At 37.6% G+C, this 18,788-nt stretch overlaps 1 protein-coding gene across 2 annotated transcripts in view; it reads right to left on the bottom strand.

Annotated features, from left to right (window-relative positions):
• LOC114144954 (ELKS/Rab6-interacting/CAST family member 1-like) overlaps positions 1–18,788 on the bottom strand; it is a 160,576-nt gene that overhangs the window by 137,396 nt on the left and 4,392 nt on the right. For both annotated transcript variants that reach the window (XM_028018226.1, XM_028018232.1), the window contains exons 3-5: positions 15,149–15,172; positions 14,296–15,027; positions 3,365–3,520 (exon numbers count right to left, since the gene is read on the bottom strand). In XM_028018226.1, coding sequence (XP_027874027.1) covers positions 3,365–3,520; positions 14,296–15,027; positions 15,149–15,172 — 912 coding nt within the window. The remainder of the gene's footprint in view (positions 1–3,364; positions 3,521–14,295; positions 15,028–15,148; positions 15,173–18,788) is intronic.

Raw genomic sequence — 18,788 nt, forward strand, 5'->3', positions numbered from 1 at the left:
AACCTGTAGGCACAGAATGACCCCCAAGGTCCCATGAAGGTAAAACAGAGGCACAGTAAACTGTGAAATTAGGAAAATGTTTGCCAGGCGACCTCAGAGAGGTGACAGGATGAAACATGAAGAGCAAAAAATTATTCAGGAAGCACAAGACTTGATGTTTAAATTTAAAACAGAAAGCAGATATTTTAAACATTAGCCAATTAAGGAAACAATCTAACAGTAAAGAGGCTAATAAAATGAGTACTTCTTCTTGTTCTGTGATCCAAGGCAGTTGAGTGGGCATGAGGAAGGTAGGAGCTGGTCTGATGGAAGACACACATGGTGACAATGTCTGCTCCTACAGAAACACAGAGACAACACGACAGCAACTACTAAGCTAAAAGTCTAATTGTGTGTGCAGATACAATCTTCTGAATCACACAGCTCAGACTTTTGAAGTAAACCTCTACAAAAGTAGCTCAGCCACTTAAAGAACTCATTTACCAAACTATGTTACTCAATAGTTTTATAGCATTTGACCAGATCAAAGTCCAGAGAGGAAAACAGGGAAGGCAGGGAAGGCAGGGACGACAGGGATGATGCCCTCTCTGGTTTCTTTAACAACAGTTGCACCTCAATGGCAGTCACCACCACAGCTGAAACACCACGAACCCAAACACTTCAAGGATATAGAATGAATCTGTGCATTGCTGCATGTGTGGTGACTTTCTGTGTCTCTGTGTGACTGTACGCAGAAAGATGAGATATGCAAAAGCAAGCTAGAGCCATCACTGTGATGTATATCATGGGTGAAGAGAGAACTCCCCTTCTCTGTTCCTCTGCCGTTGTAAGCTCACATTCATCTGTCAGAGCCCCATTCATAAAAACATCTCTTTTATGATTGCATCTGGAACTTCCCCCGATGCAATGACAAACGGGCCCATACAAAGAGCACCATTAATGAGCCCGAGAGAAACCTTTTCACATGTAGCACGATTCATTGACCTCAGCCATCAAAGTAGAATAAATAGCCATCACAGCCATATGGACAGAAAGTCTGTGAAACTTGAGACCTAATTCCAAACAAGGATTCTGACCATATGTTAAATGGATTGCTTTAATAACATACTTTTTCAGTGTGATAGACCACTGAAAACATCTTAAACCAGAGGCCACATTTATCCATTTAAACATGTTTCACATAGTGCGTTTTCTGCTACAGATACATAAACTGATGACACATTCTACACTCTCCAAAGATTTATTTTCCACCGAGTGACCTCTCCAACCTATGGAATCTCCAAAATATTCTAGTGTCTGTTTAATTTTGTGCATGTCATCCAGTGCACATTTGAATGTCAAAAGAAAAGCAGCAGTCAGCCATACAAAGAGAAATCTTTCTCAAGCCTTTCTTAAGTGCAGAACAGCATGATTCACAGAAAGCCGATAGTTCGTGAGTGTGTTCCATCAAACATGTTATCACTTTAAACAGGAAAGACCTGATACCACTCCCGCCCCCAAAAACACACACACACAAATTTGTCTTGTGTTTCTGAGGAATACTAAGACACTCCACATTCAGAGAATTACTTCCCAGAATCATATTAAATGAATCTGACAATATAGGATATATAACAGTCTACCTATACCAGGCTGCCACAGTTTTGGTTTGGGAAAGTTAAAAAGAAATCCTTAGCATAAACCAGAGATGCCATAATCATTAAATATTTGTGGCACTGTTACATAATTTGCACAAGCTCTGCTCAAGTGTCTCAGCAGTTGTTCAATAATTAATCTCAGAGTATGCTATTCAGATGATCTGCCTGCACTGATGAGAACTGACTAATATTGGCAAACTTAAAAAGGCTCCAAGTTTTCACCTCACAATTATTGGAAACCGTAAAACCAGACACTGACTTCACAGTCAGTGTGAACTGATTCTCTCCTCAGTAGCACTATGCGTACTTTAGACCAGGGCTCCTCAAATCCAGGACTCGAGGGCCAGTGCTCACCAATGTTTAGATGTGCCCCTGGTTCAAAACACCTTAATCAAACAGCTGTCCTGATTATTTGACTCAGGTATATTGAAACAGAGGCTGGTTTTGAGGTTACCTCAAATCCAGCCTAATGAAAGGCTTTATGCCTTTCATTCCATTGCACAGAAGCTATTCAAAACATTGGTACATACACCATCCAATTTGCCTGCTGAAATTAAAATTGAACCTCAGAATAGGGAAAGAAAAAGAATTTAAGTGACTTTGAACATGTAATTTCAGAAACTGCTGAACTACTGGGAATATAGAAGCATCAGTGAGTGGCAGTTGTTTGGACAAAGAGGTCTTACCAACGGCAGACAACACAAGAGAATTAGTACAGCTGGTGTGAGGAGAAAGAAAAGTAACAGTTGTTCAAATATCTACTTGTTACAACTAAGGTATGAGCAATACCAAATGAGAACATTCAATGTGTTACCTTCAATCAGAGGCTTCTTTAGATGCTCACTAAAACTGACTACTGGAGATCACTCCTGCCCACAGCCAGAAATATCTAAATACGTTTTAAAGAAACTTGGAGAACATAGGTTGCAGAAACATTAAAAATATCTCTTTAGAATGAATAAAGTATTTGCTGAATTTGAATTTAATTGAATCAAAGCATTAACAATCTCAAATTGCAGGGCGTGCTGTGGTGGCGCAGGGGGATAGCATGCCCCACGTTTGGAGGCCTTAGTCCTCGACGCGGACGTCGCGGGTTCGACTCCCGGTCCCGACGACCTTTACCGCATGTCTTCCCCCCTCACCCTCCTTCCTGTCTGAATACTGTACAAAACATACGAGCCACTAGCGCCGCAAAAACTCTTCAGAGAAAAAAATGAAGAAAAAAAAAACAATCTCAAATTGGATTCTTAAGTTTCTTGTACACCAATGCGCTCCATGGTAGAGTACCTTTAGAATCTGGTAAAACAAGAAGAGTCACATCATGGATGAAGGAACTACATGATGTTTGCCAATGTGGGCCAAAATATTGATGCCATGTTCCAGATATATAATAGAAAATCTTGCTCAATTAAATGAAATTCTGAAGGATGGAGGTTTGTCAAGCTCTACCTAATAATGTAAACTGGATATACTATACATACTCCATACATCACAAAACATAATGGTTTCACAAAATGTGTTTCATTTCTTCACATCAATTCCCACATAAAACATGATTTTCAATACATCATAAACATAGTAAGACAACAGCTCAGCAGAAGCCTAAAATAACCATATATTAGAGAAATATGGATTATAAACAAGTGCTCATGCACTCATGATGTAACATGCATCACTCAAATCATGCAGCATGACGCCGGCTGGTGTGACATGCAAAGAGTTTCTACCTTAGTTTTCATAAATTTAGAGTGGCTCTTGTAGACTTCCACCTGCTTGAGTTCATCCTGCCTTTCATCAGGGTGCAACAGGCCGGTGGTTTTTAGCATCTGGACCTCATCCTCTAAGTCTCTGATGTTTCTCTCCAGCGAAGAGATCTTGGTGTCCTGCACCAGCAAATGCATTTTTGGTACAGAGTCAGAAACTGGTAACTACTAATATATCAGCAGGAATAGGGCTCAGACATAAGATTTGATCGCAGAAGAGTCTATGATGAAAACTATCCAAAGTGATTTACCTGAAACTTTTATACAAAGAGAGCAATGAGGATTCCAAACAGAAATATGATCAATATTTCTGTTTGGAATATTGGCTGTTTATTTACAGACGTCAGAAGGGGTCCGGATTTTACATAAACTATTCATGAATTCAGTGGCATAGCAGGTTTACATAAACCTATTATAGATGTTGTATAGTCATTAAACCCTGTAAAGAAAACAAACAAACAAACAAAAAAGCTTAAATGAAATCATTAAAGCCAAAAATTAATATGGAATTTGTAATCATAAGTGTTTGCAAATTTTTGATCACAATTGATCAAAAATTGTCAGATAAACATTTTAGCAGAAATAGATTAAAAAAAAAAATCAAAGATGAATGCATACATCTGTGACCAGCTCAAGACAAAAAATAAATTAGTATCTATGATTGAACAGTCTGTCATGAACAATTCCTGAGCTTGTAAAGTTGCATGGATTTTGACAAGTGTTAAACTCTAAACCTTGAAAAGGAAGAGAAACATAATTAAATAACTGGAAGCAGACTGTACAGTGCCATCAGTACAAACCACAAGCAGAGATGTAGACATTTGACCACTATTACATCCTCTGACATCAGCCCTGCAAACCACACTGTGCTGCATATGTTTCTAAAAGCACATGGGCAGAGCAAGCAGGAACACATAAAGGTGCATATTAAATTACTGAAACAAACATACTAGAGTGTACACTTGGGCAGAAGCTTTTTGGATAGCCAGGAAAACAGTAACACACTAGCTATGCTCTCTGCATTACATATTATATGTGCAACTTCTATTGGAAGATAAAAAAAAATAAAAGGCATAGCAAAGACAAACTGCTTATTACTAAAATTAACTTGACATACAGAAGGATGGCTATCTATTAAAAGTTGAACTCCAAAATATAAAAAAAAAACAAGCAATGGTAGATGTCATTGCTGCACCACAACTCAGAAGGATTAGGAAAAGAGGTTAAAAGTCATAACAGAACAGTTGTCTATGTCAAATGAACTAAAAGATAAACACATGAGCACTAATACAGTACCTGCCAGATAACATCAGGATCAAAACAGAAAGAAGCGTTCGTGTTCTGCAATTACAAAGCATACATTTGCACATCTTAAAACAAGCAGCACAGCAAAGACTAAAACAAAGAAAGGTCAGATATACAGGAACTTTAATAAGCTGGTTAAACGAGGTAAGTTTTATACTAGCAGGATTGCGTCTATTTTTTCCACTTCAAGTGTGTCATAGGCCTTTCTGCTTCTATTTCCAAATAACTCAGCCAGTTTAACCTTTGCTATTTCTGTTTGCTTTCTGTGTACAATCCTGCTGGGCTCTTAATAGGTGGAAAAGTCACAAAGTATGTGTAAAAGATAACTGCGACTTTGAGGTAGGGAAATCACTTTTAGAACAAGTGCTTTGCTGAAGGAACACTAAATTGTGTGGGGGGGGATTACTCAAAGACACATGTGGAGTCAACTGCATTTTTCACAGCAGTAACAGCTTCAAAAGGCTGAAATGAGAGTGAAGGGTTCCATATGTGACATTTGAAACAAACTGAATAAGTGTTTAATTCTGCATGGTCCAATACTGGACATTGCGGCTATAGTAAGGCACGATAGAATGATATACATTTAACTGATAATCAGGATACAATGCATGAACTGTATGTGTTGGCATTTGAAGTCGATGCAGATTTTCTACTCTATTCAGCTGAAGCAGGAGCATGCAACAGACGTGAACTATTGTCACACATAATAAAAAAAAGAAAAAGAAAACAACCTCACTCACTGCCAAAAGGAGAATAGATTTATCACTAACTGGCATGCTGAACAGCTGAGAAGTGGGATATTATCACTGAAAATATTGCCTTCTTGTGGATTTGCTCAGTCCTACCTTCATATCAATGACAGTTTGCAGAGTTCTGCTCTTAGCCGGATCAGCTGGGAGCTGGTTACGCCGATGGAGCTCCGGGGGAGGGACCCGGTAAAAGCAAGCCTGACGGCTCATCATCTTTAGCTTTTTCTAACACCCACAGCTTCAAAGCCACTTGCAAAGAAACACTGATAAATCTCACTGGCTCCGTCCTTTGTGCTCCTCAGGTTGTGTTTTCTTTAGGAATGTTATAAAATCCATTGCTGTGCTTCCATAGAGAGTCAATAAAACTTTTCCTATGATCTTTAGTCTAGTCCTTGATGCTATACTCGCCAAAGGATGATTTCTATCTTAGAAAAGGCTGGATGGATTTTTCTGCCAGGTTTATATCATGTTCTTTCTCTGTTTGCTAGTGGGTAGTAGAAGGCACCTTCAGGTTTAGAACGAATGAATCAGTCTCGACCACCCTTTTCGGCATGAATCTCCAATTTTTTTTCTCCCACTTGTTTTCACTGTCTCTCTTGCAGATGTCTCTGGCATGCTGAAGCTTGTGCTAGGCAACAGTTTCTGCCAGCACATGCGCTAAGCTTCTTCTATCAATAATTAACGGTAGCACTGACCTGCAGCAATGCCTACACAAAACCATGAACAATATTCAAGCTACAGGCACACACAAAAGCACACATCCTGGCACATGAAAAGTTGCTTTGAAAATGCCTTGTTACTCCACTGTTTCATAGAGATTTTAATACAAATTGTGACAGCACTAACACAAAGCGCATTAAATTTTAAAGGGAAGACATCTGTTACTTGAAAAGTTATCATATTTTTCTGAATGCATTTACATTCAATAAGAGAGTACATGCAAACCTTTCCTGAAAAGATTATATAAACAAAATCAAATGTATTCAGACATAGATACCTGAGGTCAGGACTTAAGTTACTTGGACTTGGACAGAGGTATGAGGCATAATTTACCTTACCTTTCTGTCAAAGCCTGTGCATACATTTTACATCCTTCAAAAATTTCTGTCTCAGAGAAGGAAATTAAGTCAAGAGAGCATGTCATCTAAGGCTATCGTCTCTGTTCCACATATGTCAGATCTGAGGACATGGACAGAACAGAATCAAATACAACACTACAACACTGACTGAAGGATATGGTCAAAAAAGTTCAATACTGGCCTTGAGGCAATGGTGTTAAGTGTGCCAAACGCAAAACATGGCATGGAGTTATGTATAAAACGTAACAGGCCAGACAACAGGCGAAATGAGGAATTTTTTAATTAAGGTTAAAAAATTAAAACAATCTAATATTGAAAAGTATTCTAAAGCAGGAAAAGTCCAATTTAAATGAAAGCTCATCATTTCAACAAAGGGCATCATATTTCAGTTTTAAATACTGATTTTTATGCACAATGATGAAATTGCAAGGAGCTTCAATATCTATAGTTGCAAAATGGGCTCAAGTCATCACTCCTCCTCCAACATCATGTTTGACATCTGTATACAAGGTTCTTGCTGTTAGGCTGTGTTTGAACCAAACATTTTGCAGTATAGTATAAATAAATTTGATAAATTTGATCTGAATCAAGCTAAAGGGTATTGGAATCAAAATATATGGATATAGAGAACAATACAAAGTATATATAGCTATATTATTCAATATGTACAATATACCTTGCCAATGCTAATCATAAACATCAAGCCAGAAACATTTCTTAGAATTTTATCCATTTGTTCTCCCACCATCATCCACCCACCCACTTTCCACAAAGAATTAAAGTGGACCACAACCAAATACTTTTCATATAAGCTTATAAGCTTTTATTTTAAAACAAACTGTAGCACTGGCCAGCTAAGCATTTGGAAAGGGAAAATGATTTATTGTTTAATGTGTAAGACTGTTACATCAATCACAAATTTTATTGCAGCTGCATGCTTGGCTTCATAACCATAACAGACTATTACATATTTATTTACGTTAGACCTTCACTTGTAATTTATATGTCTCATAAGGGAGACAGGACTTAAATATATAATCGGTTTATGTTGCTGCTGGCCCTATAAAATAAAAGAAATATTCTAAACGTTACCAAGCAGTAAAATATAACTGAATATTTACACTGTTAAGCAATCAGTGAATCCTTACTTCAGACACATAAGAGATTTAAAACATACAGTCAGTAAACATACTCCTGAGCAGTTTGTCAAGACAATCATAAACTCAGAGAAAGTTTGTCTTCCTGAGAAACAAAGAATGGCTGTAAGGCCTCCAATCACTAGGTGACAGCAGTGCTCAAGCTAATCAACATGCTCCCTGTTCAACCCAGTAGAAGAAGTAAGCAACACAGTCACACCCATAGACATTACATGTGGTGTATATGGTGATACCATTGTTGTGGGTGATCTAGAGAAGTTTGTGACAGTGAAATGAAAAGCAGCGGTGGAGGCAAGTGATGATAGTCGACAGAAAAGACAAGGAAATACAATGAAGCCTTAATAACCCTTATGCGTGTAGCATGCTCCAAGTTGGCCCAAAAATTTGTACTATAACTTCAGACTTTTTAAACTTTTAAGTTAATAAAAATGTAACAATATTAAAATACCACACCTCTTATGATCTTGTGTTTGATATAAGGTACAATGTTTGTATAACATACATTAATGACAAAAACATCTTTAATCTTTGAGTTACCCAAAAACTTGGGGCCCTGGACTACTGTCCCTATAACCCCTTAGATTTACTGTGCATGCAAAATTTTGTGCATATTTCATCTCTTATAATGAGCTAAAATATAACCAAGTTGCAAATTTTAAAAAGCTATATAGCTTTTTCCTTAAAAAGGAAAAAGCTGATGAAGTTGACAAAAAAATTATGTTCAGAATGATGCCAGTGATTTGTACAGATAAATAATTAAATAAGGTCAAGTTCTCAATAGTTTTTCATGTAAGGGGGAATTGCTGCCAAAAGAAAAAACATATTCCATATGGGGGCATAACATAAAATCATTGAGGACCACTTGTATAAGGCATGAGTACAGAAGAATGTAGGCCTAAAAAGGTACCAACCAGGACAAGCTTTCTGTCAAGTAAATGAAACAAAAAGAAGGAAATAAAGAGAGAACGAGGAAAACTAAAAAATAGGCATAATTAAAATTAAGAGAAAGAAGTAAGCAAAATGGGAAAAAAATCCCAAAACAGACAGAAAAAATAAGGTTCTGCTGACATGAGCTTCCAATTTCAACATGTTAGCACTGAAGAGTTTAGAAATCAACATTTCTGAAGCTTCATCAATATTTTCTGAGGAAAGAGCAGATAGGGAGGAGCTGCCAAAACAAGCAGAATGAGTTTTAAAACCAGGGGAGTCGTAAGTGCTTGCTTGCTTCTTTTTAACAGCAGAGTAATATACTCAACCTTCCTGATCCCACACTGAGTGAAATGTCTTCACATGAAATAGGGACCCTTACTCTATTTAGAGCCCCTACAGAACATATGATAACATCACTATATGTAAGAATATATAAATGCCAAAGCAGAAATCTCACAGTAAGAGTGTATGTTTATGCGCGTATGCCTTTGGCAGCAGGTCAGGGCTGGGCAGGATAAGACCAGTGATGCTGCTGTTATTATTGGGTCTGCAGGGACCTGGCGGCTAGGGAGAGTCAATTAGACCCAGATTTATGCCTCTCAGCATGCATATGTGTGTTTGTGTGTTCCATCACACATAACTTTGCTTCACAGTGCATGTAATCACCACAGCAGCTAAACTCTAACTGAACAGTACCACTTTGTGGTCACTTTTAGTACTGCAAGAATTAAAATTTTACACCACATAATAGTTTGGTGTAAAATTAAAAATCAGTTTAAAATAAGGAAATTCAATATTTATGTTAATTCTTCTGACACCATGCACTTATATTATGTTGGTAAGGTTAAACTGGTAACACTCATGATAATATGACCTTACCTACACTAGTGCTGCTCAGGTTCAGTCCTAGAGAACTACCATCCTGCAACTTTAGATACATTCCTGATCTAGAACACCTATTTCAAAAGGCTGAATTCCCTCACCAGCAGTAACTCAGCTCTGCAGAGGCTTGGTAACGAGCTACTCATTTGATCCAGGTGTGTAAGATAATGGGTGTATCTAAAAGTTGCTCATGAGGACTGTACTTGAGTACCCTGACCTACACCATCCTCTAGATGTACATCAGCAGCAGTGATCCACAACTTTTTAAAGTGATGTGTTAAGCGTTTCTCAATTCCGGTCCTCAGGCCCCCCTGCCCTGCATGTTTTAGGTGTTTCCCTTCTGCTACACACCTGGATTGAATCTATGGGTGATCAACAGGTTTCTGCAGCACTTGATGGTCATGCAATCATTTGAATCAGCTGTTCTGGAATAGAGGCACATCTAAAACATGCAGAGCAGGGGGGCCTGAGGACTGGAATTAAGAAGCACTGCTTATGACCTGGGAATTTCTTCACATTTTACCACATTACAGCAACAAGGTTCAATGTATCTTATTGGGATTATACACAAAAGACCAACCCAAAACAGCTATAAAATGTGACCTAGATTTATATTCAGTCTTCTTTTTGTCCCTCTAATTAAAATTCAGCACAAACAATATCTAAAGGGGTCAGCTAGTTAGCACCAGAGTGTAATTTAATTTCTGCATAAATACAGCTGTGGTGTGAAGGCCTCAGAATGGTTTGAATATAAGAGACAAACATCTAAGGAACATACCAGAAAGGTCAAAGATACAGTCTGATTAGGTTTTCATTTCAAGAAGTGCCTGTGGTAACCATGGTAACTCTGGAGGAGCTGTAGAAATCCAAAGCACAAATGGGACAATCTGTTGACAGGACAACTATTTATTTTTCCCAGAAGAATGGCACAGTTGAAGGAAAACTATAAGAAGTTCTATCTAAGATTTGCCACAGACAAGTGGAGATGCTCTGGTCAGGCAGGGCCAAAATATGACTTTTTTGCCTCTGCACAGCAGAAACATGTCAGGGGTTGCTTATCTTCAGCAGGGGTAATGATGCTGGCCGAACTGATGAAAAGGTGGACAGAGCAACACCTGTTAGAGGCTGTAAAAAAAGAGGAGGCTCAACTACGACCAGGATAATAAAAATTCAATCAAAGTTCAAATTAAATAATTTAGATGGAAGAATATTTATGTCTTAGAATGGTCCAGTCAAAACCCAGATCTAAATCCAATTGGGAATCTGTAGTACTCTCCATCCGATCTGACTAAGCTAAAAAAAATAATAATTTCTTCCACTTCACAGTTAGGGACACATTTGTTTTGATCTGTTAAATAAAGTCCTAAGAAAATACATAGGAGAAAACTGGAGAAAGACTTCAAAGGGTTGAAATTGTTTGAAAGTCACTATACTTCTAGAGACCACATCAACACTGACAGTGATTTCACATCTGGATATGATATGTTATGATAGAATTAAAAGACCATACATTTTTACATATCCTACATCTGAAGCACTACTTCTGTAAAATATTCACCTAAACCTATGAATAGTATTTCTCCTCTCACCAACAAAAACATTGAGTCATTCTCCAAACAAACTTTCCAGCAAACTGAAAACAGGGACATTTATTATCCTTGCTTAAACTAAACAAGCACTGCCATTTAAAAGTGAGCAACGAGTGCAGTAATGAAAAGCGGTTGGGCTGATTTCCGTTGGTGCTAATCAGAAAACTAAGGTCTCCCTAAAAAAGGCAATTGCTTCACTATATGATCCCTGGCTTGCATTGACCATGACATGTGCTAGTGTAATATACAAAGTGAAGCAACCTGTGCCAGACATTAGCTGCTTCTTGTTCTGCACACTTGTTCTTCAAACAGACCAGCCATTCAAAAACTGATACATCAAGCAAAGAGTTTCAAAGGAATCCAACTGCCAAACCTCCTGGCAGTTTCTCAAAGACATCCCAAAAAGCTTTACAAAGAAACTTCAGAAAACTTTAAAGACTAAATGCTTTCACTCCTGAATGCTAAAGTTCAAAGTGGTGGACGTAGTTAAATTGCACACATATATGTATATCAATGGTCCAGCAAAGACCCTATTGCCCTTGTCGTCCATGAGGGAAACTAAAAAAAAGGGAAAAAAGCTGAAAGAACAACACTCCCTCTTTTTTCAATCAGGGAGGTCAGTGTTTTCTCTCATTAATCATACATTAATATTCAGATAAACACAGCCTATTTTTCTACTTTAGAAAAACAGAACCTTTCTAGCATGTCTACCTCTCCCTTTGACAGACCACTCAGACATGGTTGCCCTCCTCCTTTGCAGAATACACAGCCTATCTGAAGCTGTCAAATGGTTTAAAAATAACATGACTAAAAGAATATGTAAACAGGTACTCACGTCTTACGTACAACTCACGGTTAGGTCCCATACATGACAAACGGATACATACACGCACACTTCTGCATTAGCATGGCCTAAACCAACCAAAAATCGCCTTGGTGGCCAAACTCCAGGCAAGGGTGGATATCCCATCAGAAATCCTTGGAGGGAAATGGTAAGCCGAAAGGATCCAGATGTGTACACATGCTCACGCCCACGCACACATACACACATTCCTTTATTCTAACTGGAGGGAGACTTGGAGAAAGAAAGTCAAGAACATTACGACACAAACGGTGTTGGAGGCATACACCAACATAGAATACACACTCACACACAGAGCCAGAGATAGAGAAATTAAAGGTTAAGAAGATTTAAAAGTTAAAAATAGATAAGGCAGGAGTCAGGAGCTACAGAGCAGTATACTGCTAGCCTTCACAGTGGAGGATACACACACCTGTGAACCCCCACCACTTTCTGAACCCACATGCTGTGGGTGTCACATCAGGAGAAAAAGATTAACATTTGGATCTTTTTTTTGATGAGGTTCAGCATAATCCCAATTCATCTAATATTCATTCCTTTCATTGCAGAGAGATGCCAAATGCAACGCTGGCTGCACTGCAACTGACAAATGATCAGCAGCTATATATGCAACATGTGCATGCTCTTGAACAAGCACGGAGACATATTCACGCACCAACACACACACAACACGAGATTGTAAAACTGCATGGCTGAACAGGAGCTTAGAGCTCTCCGTATGTTAATCTGGTCCATTGATAAGACCTGCTGAGCTGCTTTCTGCTCTAACACCACACAAAAAACATACTAAAAAACAGGTGCATGCATAAAAACTCAAAGCCAAACAATGATAAAAGCAGAAAGACAGGCTTTTGCGTGAAGTTACACAAGAAAAAAGCTAATGTTGATATTAGAAAATCTGTGTTAAGATTTTTTTAAAAAGATGTTCAAGTCTTAGCTATGATGCTATGAAAAACAAATTGTCCCTTCTGATTTTGCTTTTTGACACATTTACAAGTATCATACTGTCAAAGAAACTTCATATCAGAAAATAATTTTCTTGTTAAATACGAAACAACACAAATATTTAACTATTGAAACAACCTGGTTCCCATGTGAAAAGACAACTGTCTCCATTTTTTTCTATTTAATCAGTATTTTACCAGGAAGTCCCTTGAGATAAAATTTGTTTTTCAAGGGAGAGCTGTTGAATCACAAACTAACTGTGGTAGATATTTTTTTAAAGCTGAGCTCAATTTCACCAGACAGGTCTGATTACTGACAAACATTTAAAATCGAGAAAAAGTCTTAAAAACAAAAGGTGGGCTAAAGACTAAAAAGAGCTATAACAGAGTTTAAAAAAAATATTACAAGATCCGATGATAAAGTCACAGGTTTTATTGGTTCAGTTTGGAAAGGGCTGCAATGCCATTTTCAGGCTTTCAGACTCCAGCAAGCCAGAGTGAGGCCCATTATTTATAAATGGAGAAAATGCAGAATTGTGGTAAATCTTTCCAGAAGTGGCTGTCTGGCCTACCATAAAAAGCTAATGAAGCACTCATAAAGGACATCACAAAATAAACCAGAATAACATCTAAAGCATTGTAGGCCTCAATTGCCTCAGTTACGGTCAGTGCTCATGATTCAACCAGAAGAAATAAACTCTGCAAAATTGGCATTCATGAAAGAGTTTCAATACAAAAACCCCCTCTGTCCAAAATGAACACAAAATTGGTCTCACATTAGCCTAAAAACATCTTCATGATCTCAAGTCTTCTGGTAAAATATTCTGTCGACTAGCAAGATCATAATTTAATTTCCTGGAACGAGTGCATGCTGCTATATTTGGCATAAAGCTAAAACAACATTTTGAGAAAAAAAAATAAAACAACATTATAGCAACAGTTAAAAATGGCAACATACAGTAGCTGCCATAGACAGTTATGTTGTCATTAAAAAGAAACCATGAATTCAGAATATCCTTCAGGAAAATCACTGACCATTAGTGTGTGACCCTAAACTAATTCATACTCGGATTATGTTGAATGACAATGACCCAAAGCACATAATGAAGTCTATTCCTGAGTGGCTACTACCAACAAAATTAGGATTTTGGAGTGGCCTAGTCAAAATGGAAACTTGAATGTAATTGAGAAACTGTGCCTTGACCTTAAAAAAGAACATCCTTGGTCAAAATTTCAATAGCTGAATTAAAGCAACTTTGCAAAGAAAACAAGGCTGGTTTTCCCCAGAGATGCACTAAATTGCTCGATGGCAGTTACTGCTGCCATTGAGCCTGTAAAATGAAGTTATCAATATAAATGAAATTACACATTGAAAAACTATGAGGAAGACGTACACACCTCTCTCAAATGTATGTTCTCCAAGTAGACATCAGCTTCCTGGGCTGCCATGGTAATTATGCCTGTCCGCTGTCCTCGTCCCCACTGTCCCTGACCCTGAAGCAACTCCAGCAGCCTCTGGATACTCTCGTCTCGTGCACCCAGCGTCTGTTTCTGGGAGTCGATTCTCAACTCCATCTCTTCCATAGTCTTCCTCAGCAGGGACAACTCATTGGCTTGACGCTCATGTTCTGACTGCAGTCGGAAGAAGTTTTCCTCTGTTGGATCCTGAGGAGGAGGTGAAGAAAAGCCGTCGCACCCAGGCACCTGACAGGGGCTACATGGATGACGGGGGCTAGAGCTGGGCAATGCTCCCTGACTAGGACTGTAGAGGGGCTGGCTTGGACTGTTCCTTTGTCCAGGCTGAAGGGTGTTGGCTGGGCTAAGTCTCTGCGTGGCTGCCAATGTATTACACCCATAGCCAGGACTGTGAATAATGATGTCAGCCTCTTGTTGCCTTGGATTGTAGGTGTTCGATGGACTGGCTTTGGGGCTGTTCTTTGGTGCTGGACTGTGCAGGTTTATGGAACTTTGTCTGGGACTGTGGCCAGGACTGAGCCCCCCTCTGAACTCCTGGTCCATATGGTGTTCTCGGTAGGAGCTGCTCTGCTGCCGCTGTTGCCGCAGGCGACTGTTTGTCTCTCTGTGAGCTCTCAGCTCCTCCTGTAGCTCCTGAACTGTCAAAGGAAGTTGCTGCAACCACAAAGTGATTTTTTTTCAGTAATCATTCAAATTCAAAATTGCCAAAACTGAGTACAACACATACACACATACAAAAAGAGTGAGTGTCTTAAAATCAACAAATAAAACAGACCTTGTTTCTTCTTATATCCCCCAGCTGTAGCAGAATGAGATAAAAGAAACAGATACATAATGCCAGTAAAGCTAGAGGGTGCTAGTTACACAACTACGCCACAAGGGGGCGGGCTTTATCTTAGAAACACGTAGGTACATGGAGCATTGATTTGTAGTTGACATACCATTAGAGTGGAAAGGTAGAATAAAGTTGGTTATTTGTTTGAACTGAGCTCACAGGTGTACTTACTAGAGTAAAATAGAGTAAAGGAAACTAGATTTAAATACTTAAATATAATTGTCATATTGTAAATTACTAAAAACTTCGATATTGTTTGACAACAGTATTCTGTTTTTGTTTCAAATAAAAAATATGTCAATATATTAAGCTAATCTCATAAATCTCTAAAGTTGACTGTAAGTAATGATAATGTTTCTACAAGATTATTAATTATTAAGAACAACATGAATATTCCTTGGACAGGTGTCTCTGACATATTTATGTTTTCCATTATTCAAAGTGCATCAAAAAGGGACAAATCTAATTGAACATCTGGTAACCATAAACAGCAAAGCAAATTATTAAAAATTTCTAATCAACAAGAAGCTGAACATGAAAGTTTTATTACGATCAAGATTAAATTTAGAAGGGAAAGACATAAAAGAGTATCCACAAACCCAAGTTTTCATAACCTCAATAAGAAGTATGACAGCTGTTTCTGTAGCAGCTGTGTCCTTCGGTATTCATTTTCGGGGATTTCTGCTTCATCTGCAACCTTTTTTTGGAAGAAACAATAGCAGTTTTGTACATACAAAATTGTGATAAGTTCAGACTATGTTTTTCCTGAAATTATAATATCTGATAATTTGGTGACCAAGTCTTTGTACTTGGGGAACACAGTAAGCTAGATCAACAAGCAGCTGAAGACTTTATTTATTTACTTATTTATTTATTTATTTATTTATTTATTTATTTACAACTTTTTAATCTTTGAGTCACTGTGTGGTAATGTTCTGGTTCACTGGGGAGAACCAGAACATTACTATCTTAAAAAATAAACATAAAATAAAATTTAAAAAACAGAGCATATTAATTGAACTATTGAGGGTCTGCTTTAAAGGTTTGGTTGATTTCATATATTTATTTATTTATTTTTGTTTTGTTTTTTGTTTTCAAAATCTTTAACACAATTAAAACCAGGAAATTCTAAATAATGGTTTCATAAAGATAAACTACAGCAATGACTACTGGGTGTAAACTATATTGCACATAGTAGTCAATTAGAAGATTCATAACTTTTTGGACAGCCTCACTGTCTGTCCAATGTTTTAGTCAAAAAGACTATTCTGCCAATCACATGAGTTTCTATGCTTTACATGGACTGGTTTTTCCCCTACACTTTTCTCGTGACAACAATTTATCAAGTGATTGTTACTTCCTCAAGCCATCCCTCACCCTGCCCAATGACAGACAAGGCTTCAGTCTGGCAGCATAAAATAGGTAAAACTAAAAAATTTTGTCAGAGGACAAAAAGGACAGAAGTTGTTCTTAAAGGTGAAGAAGAATAAGATTCTTTTAATAACTATATTTTGTGAGGAAGAGAAACAATGTCTTCAACGATATTCAAACAATGACAGGTAGAACAACGCTGTACGTACCATACTACTTAAGAAATCACTGCTAAAACCAAAAATGATCAAATAATTATTATAATTGTGACAGCTGAGAAATTAGACTACTGTTTTAATGACATCTGTGAAAAATGTTACATTTTTGCCACAAAAATGTAACAAAAAAGGATTTTACTGCATGCTTCAGAAAAGTATTTGCCCTCTAACAGATTTCTTTGTTCTTATTTGTCCTGGTTTTTGTCACACACAGATGCTTCAGATCGACAAACAGATTTTAATAACAAATATAACCGGACTTATTACAGTTTTCAAATTATGATTGAATTTATTTATTTAAAAAGTACTTCCCCCTTTTGCACTTATAAGTAAGTAAATGTAAGTGACATTTTTTTGTGAGATTTATCTATCTCAAAAGCCACACCCAGGCCTAATTATAGATGCACTTGTAGAATAAAATTGTCACTTAATAGAAAGTTGGTCATTTTTAATTAGCCCTTCTTGTTTGATAGTCAGAAACATTGAAGTGTGGCAAAAATATAAAAAAATATGAGAAAGTCTGTAAAATAGCAAATACTTTGTCCCACCACTGGACATGTCATAAATGTTCAGACACATCTGACATGTAGATTTGCGTTACAGAGTCTTTCAATCAGTACAGTCTGACTAGTTTTGATAGTGATAATCTATGCAAAAACAAATAAATTTGTTAGGAAACCCCTTTAATATTTTGACACTAATAGTAATTATTTGTGGGAATCCTTTACTTGTTTTTTACGCCAACACTCTGATTTCTGTGCTCCTGTGCAGAAGGTGGAGAGTGCCAAGGACACAGAGTGGAGATGCAGAAGAGCGAGGCGAGTGAGTTTATGGATAATCAATGCAACATCTCACACTGAATATTAAATTAGAGTGGGAGGACAGTCCTTCTCAAAAACACACACAACTGAGACTGTAGATACACAAATGCTTATGTGTACAGTGTACAAATTCACAAATCAAAGAAACACATACACACCCAACACACAAATGGCTGGAGGGGAAAGGTCAAATGAGTGCAGATGCAAGAGAAGGTGACATTCCTTATGGTAAACTGCAGCTATCGTGTAAGATTCACCTGTTTTCCAGAGACTCACAAAAAGATAAAAAGTTCACAAAAGGAGGGGTGAGAAATGGGGAAGAAAAATGGAGAAGAAAAAGATAAACTGAACTGGAGGTAAGTGAGAAGATAAAGGGTGACCTTTTCGTTTTTTGTAAGAGTTGGAGACACTGAGTTATAGTGTTGGCTGAGGCACGGGGAAAGACATGGTTGCTCTTTAATGAATGGTCAAATCAATACTGTGAAGAAAACTGTGAACAACTTGAGCTCAACAGCTGTGGGCGGGTGTGTATGAGAGACAGACAATGGCAGAGAAAGACACAAGCAGAAACAGAAGGCAACACAAAAAACATGTTCTTTTCTTGACTATAACCATTTGCTCTTAATGAAGCTTTTAGCTGTTTTTTTTTTAAATTGCTTTCAAAGCTTTTAATTGCGTGGAAAGAAATACACAAATTAATATCAGGCAACTAAATTTGATTTGGTTAAGGTAGAATGACCTTGTTCACAGAGTCCGAACAGATTGAGCAAATTAAAATGCAAAGGTGCAATCAAGGACAAGTCAGCTCACCATGTTTCAGATGAAGAAAATTATGTTAATCAGCTGTTTTCAAGCATATTTGAGAGCAAAAAGGGTGTCTCATATTCGTTTCTAATTAATCCTTTTCTCCTTTTTACATTTTCTGACTTCATGTGTCATGCATGTGCATATAGTTACAGTATAGTGCACTTACACATTATGACTTTATGACCAAGTGAGATGAAAAAGCAAGAAATAAAAAAATGCAGAGGAGGCTCCTTGGTTACAACAGGAGGATGCAGATATTGTTTTTTGTATGTGTAAAAGCAACAAAACAATCACAGTTCCAGCTTCTGTAATTTGCGAAACCTCAAACAATTTTTTTTAAATCGGAATAGCATTACTATGTAG

Source organism: Xiphophorus couchianus, chromosome 1 (assembly GCF_001444195.1).
Source record: "Xiphophorus couchianus chromosome 1, X_couchianus-1.0, whole genome shotgun sequence".
Classification (NCBI taxonomy): domain Eukaryota; kingdom Metazoa; phylum Chordata; class Actinopteri; order Cyprinodontiformes; family Poeciliidae; genus Xiphophorus; species Xiphophorus couchianus.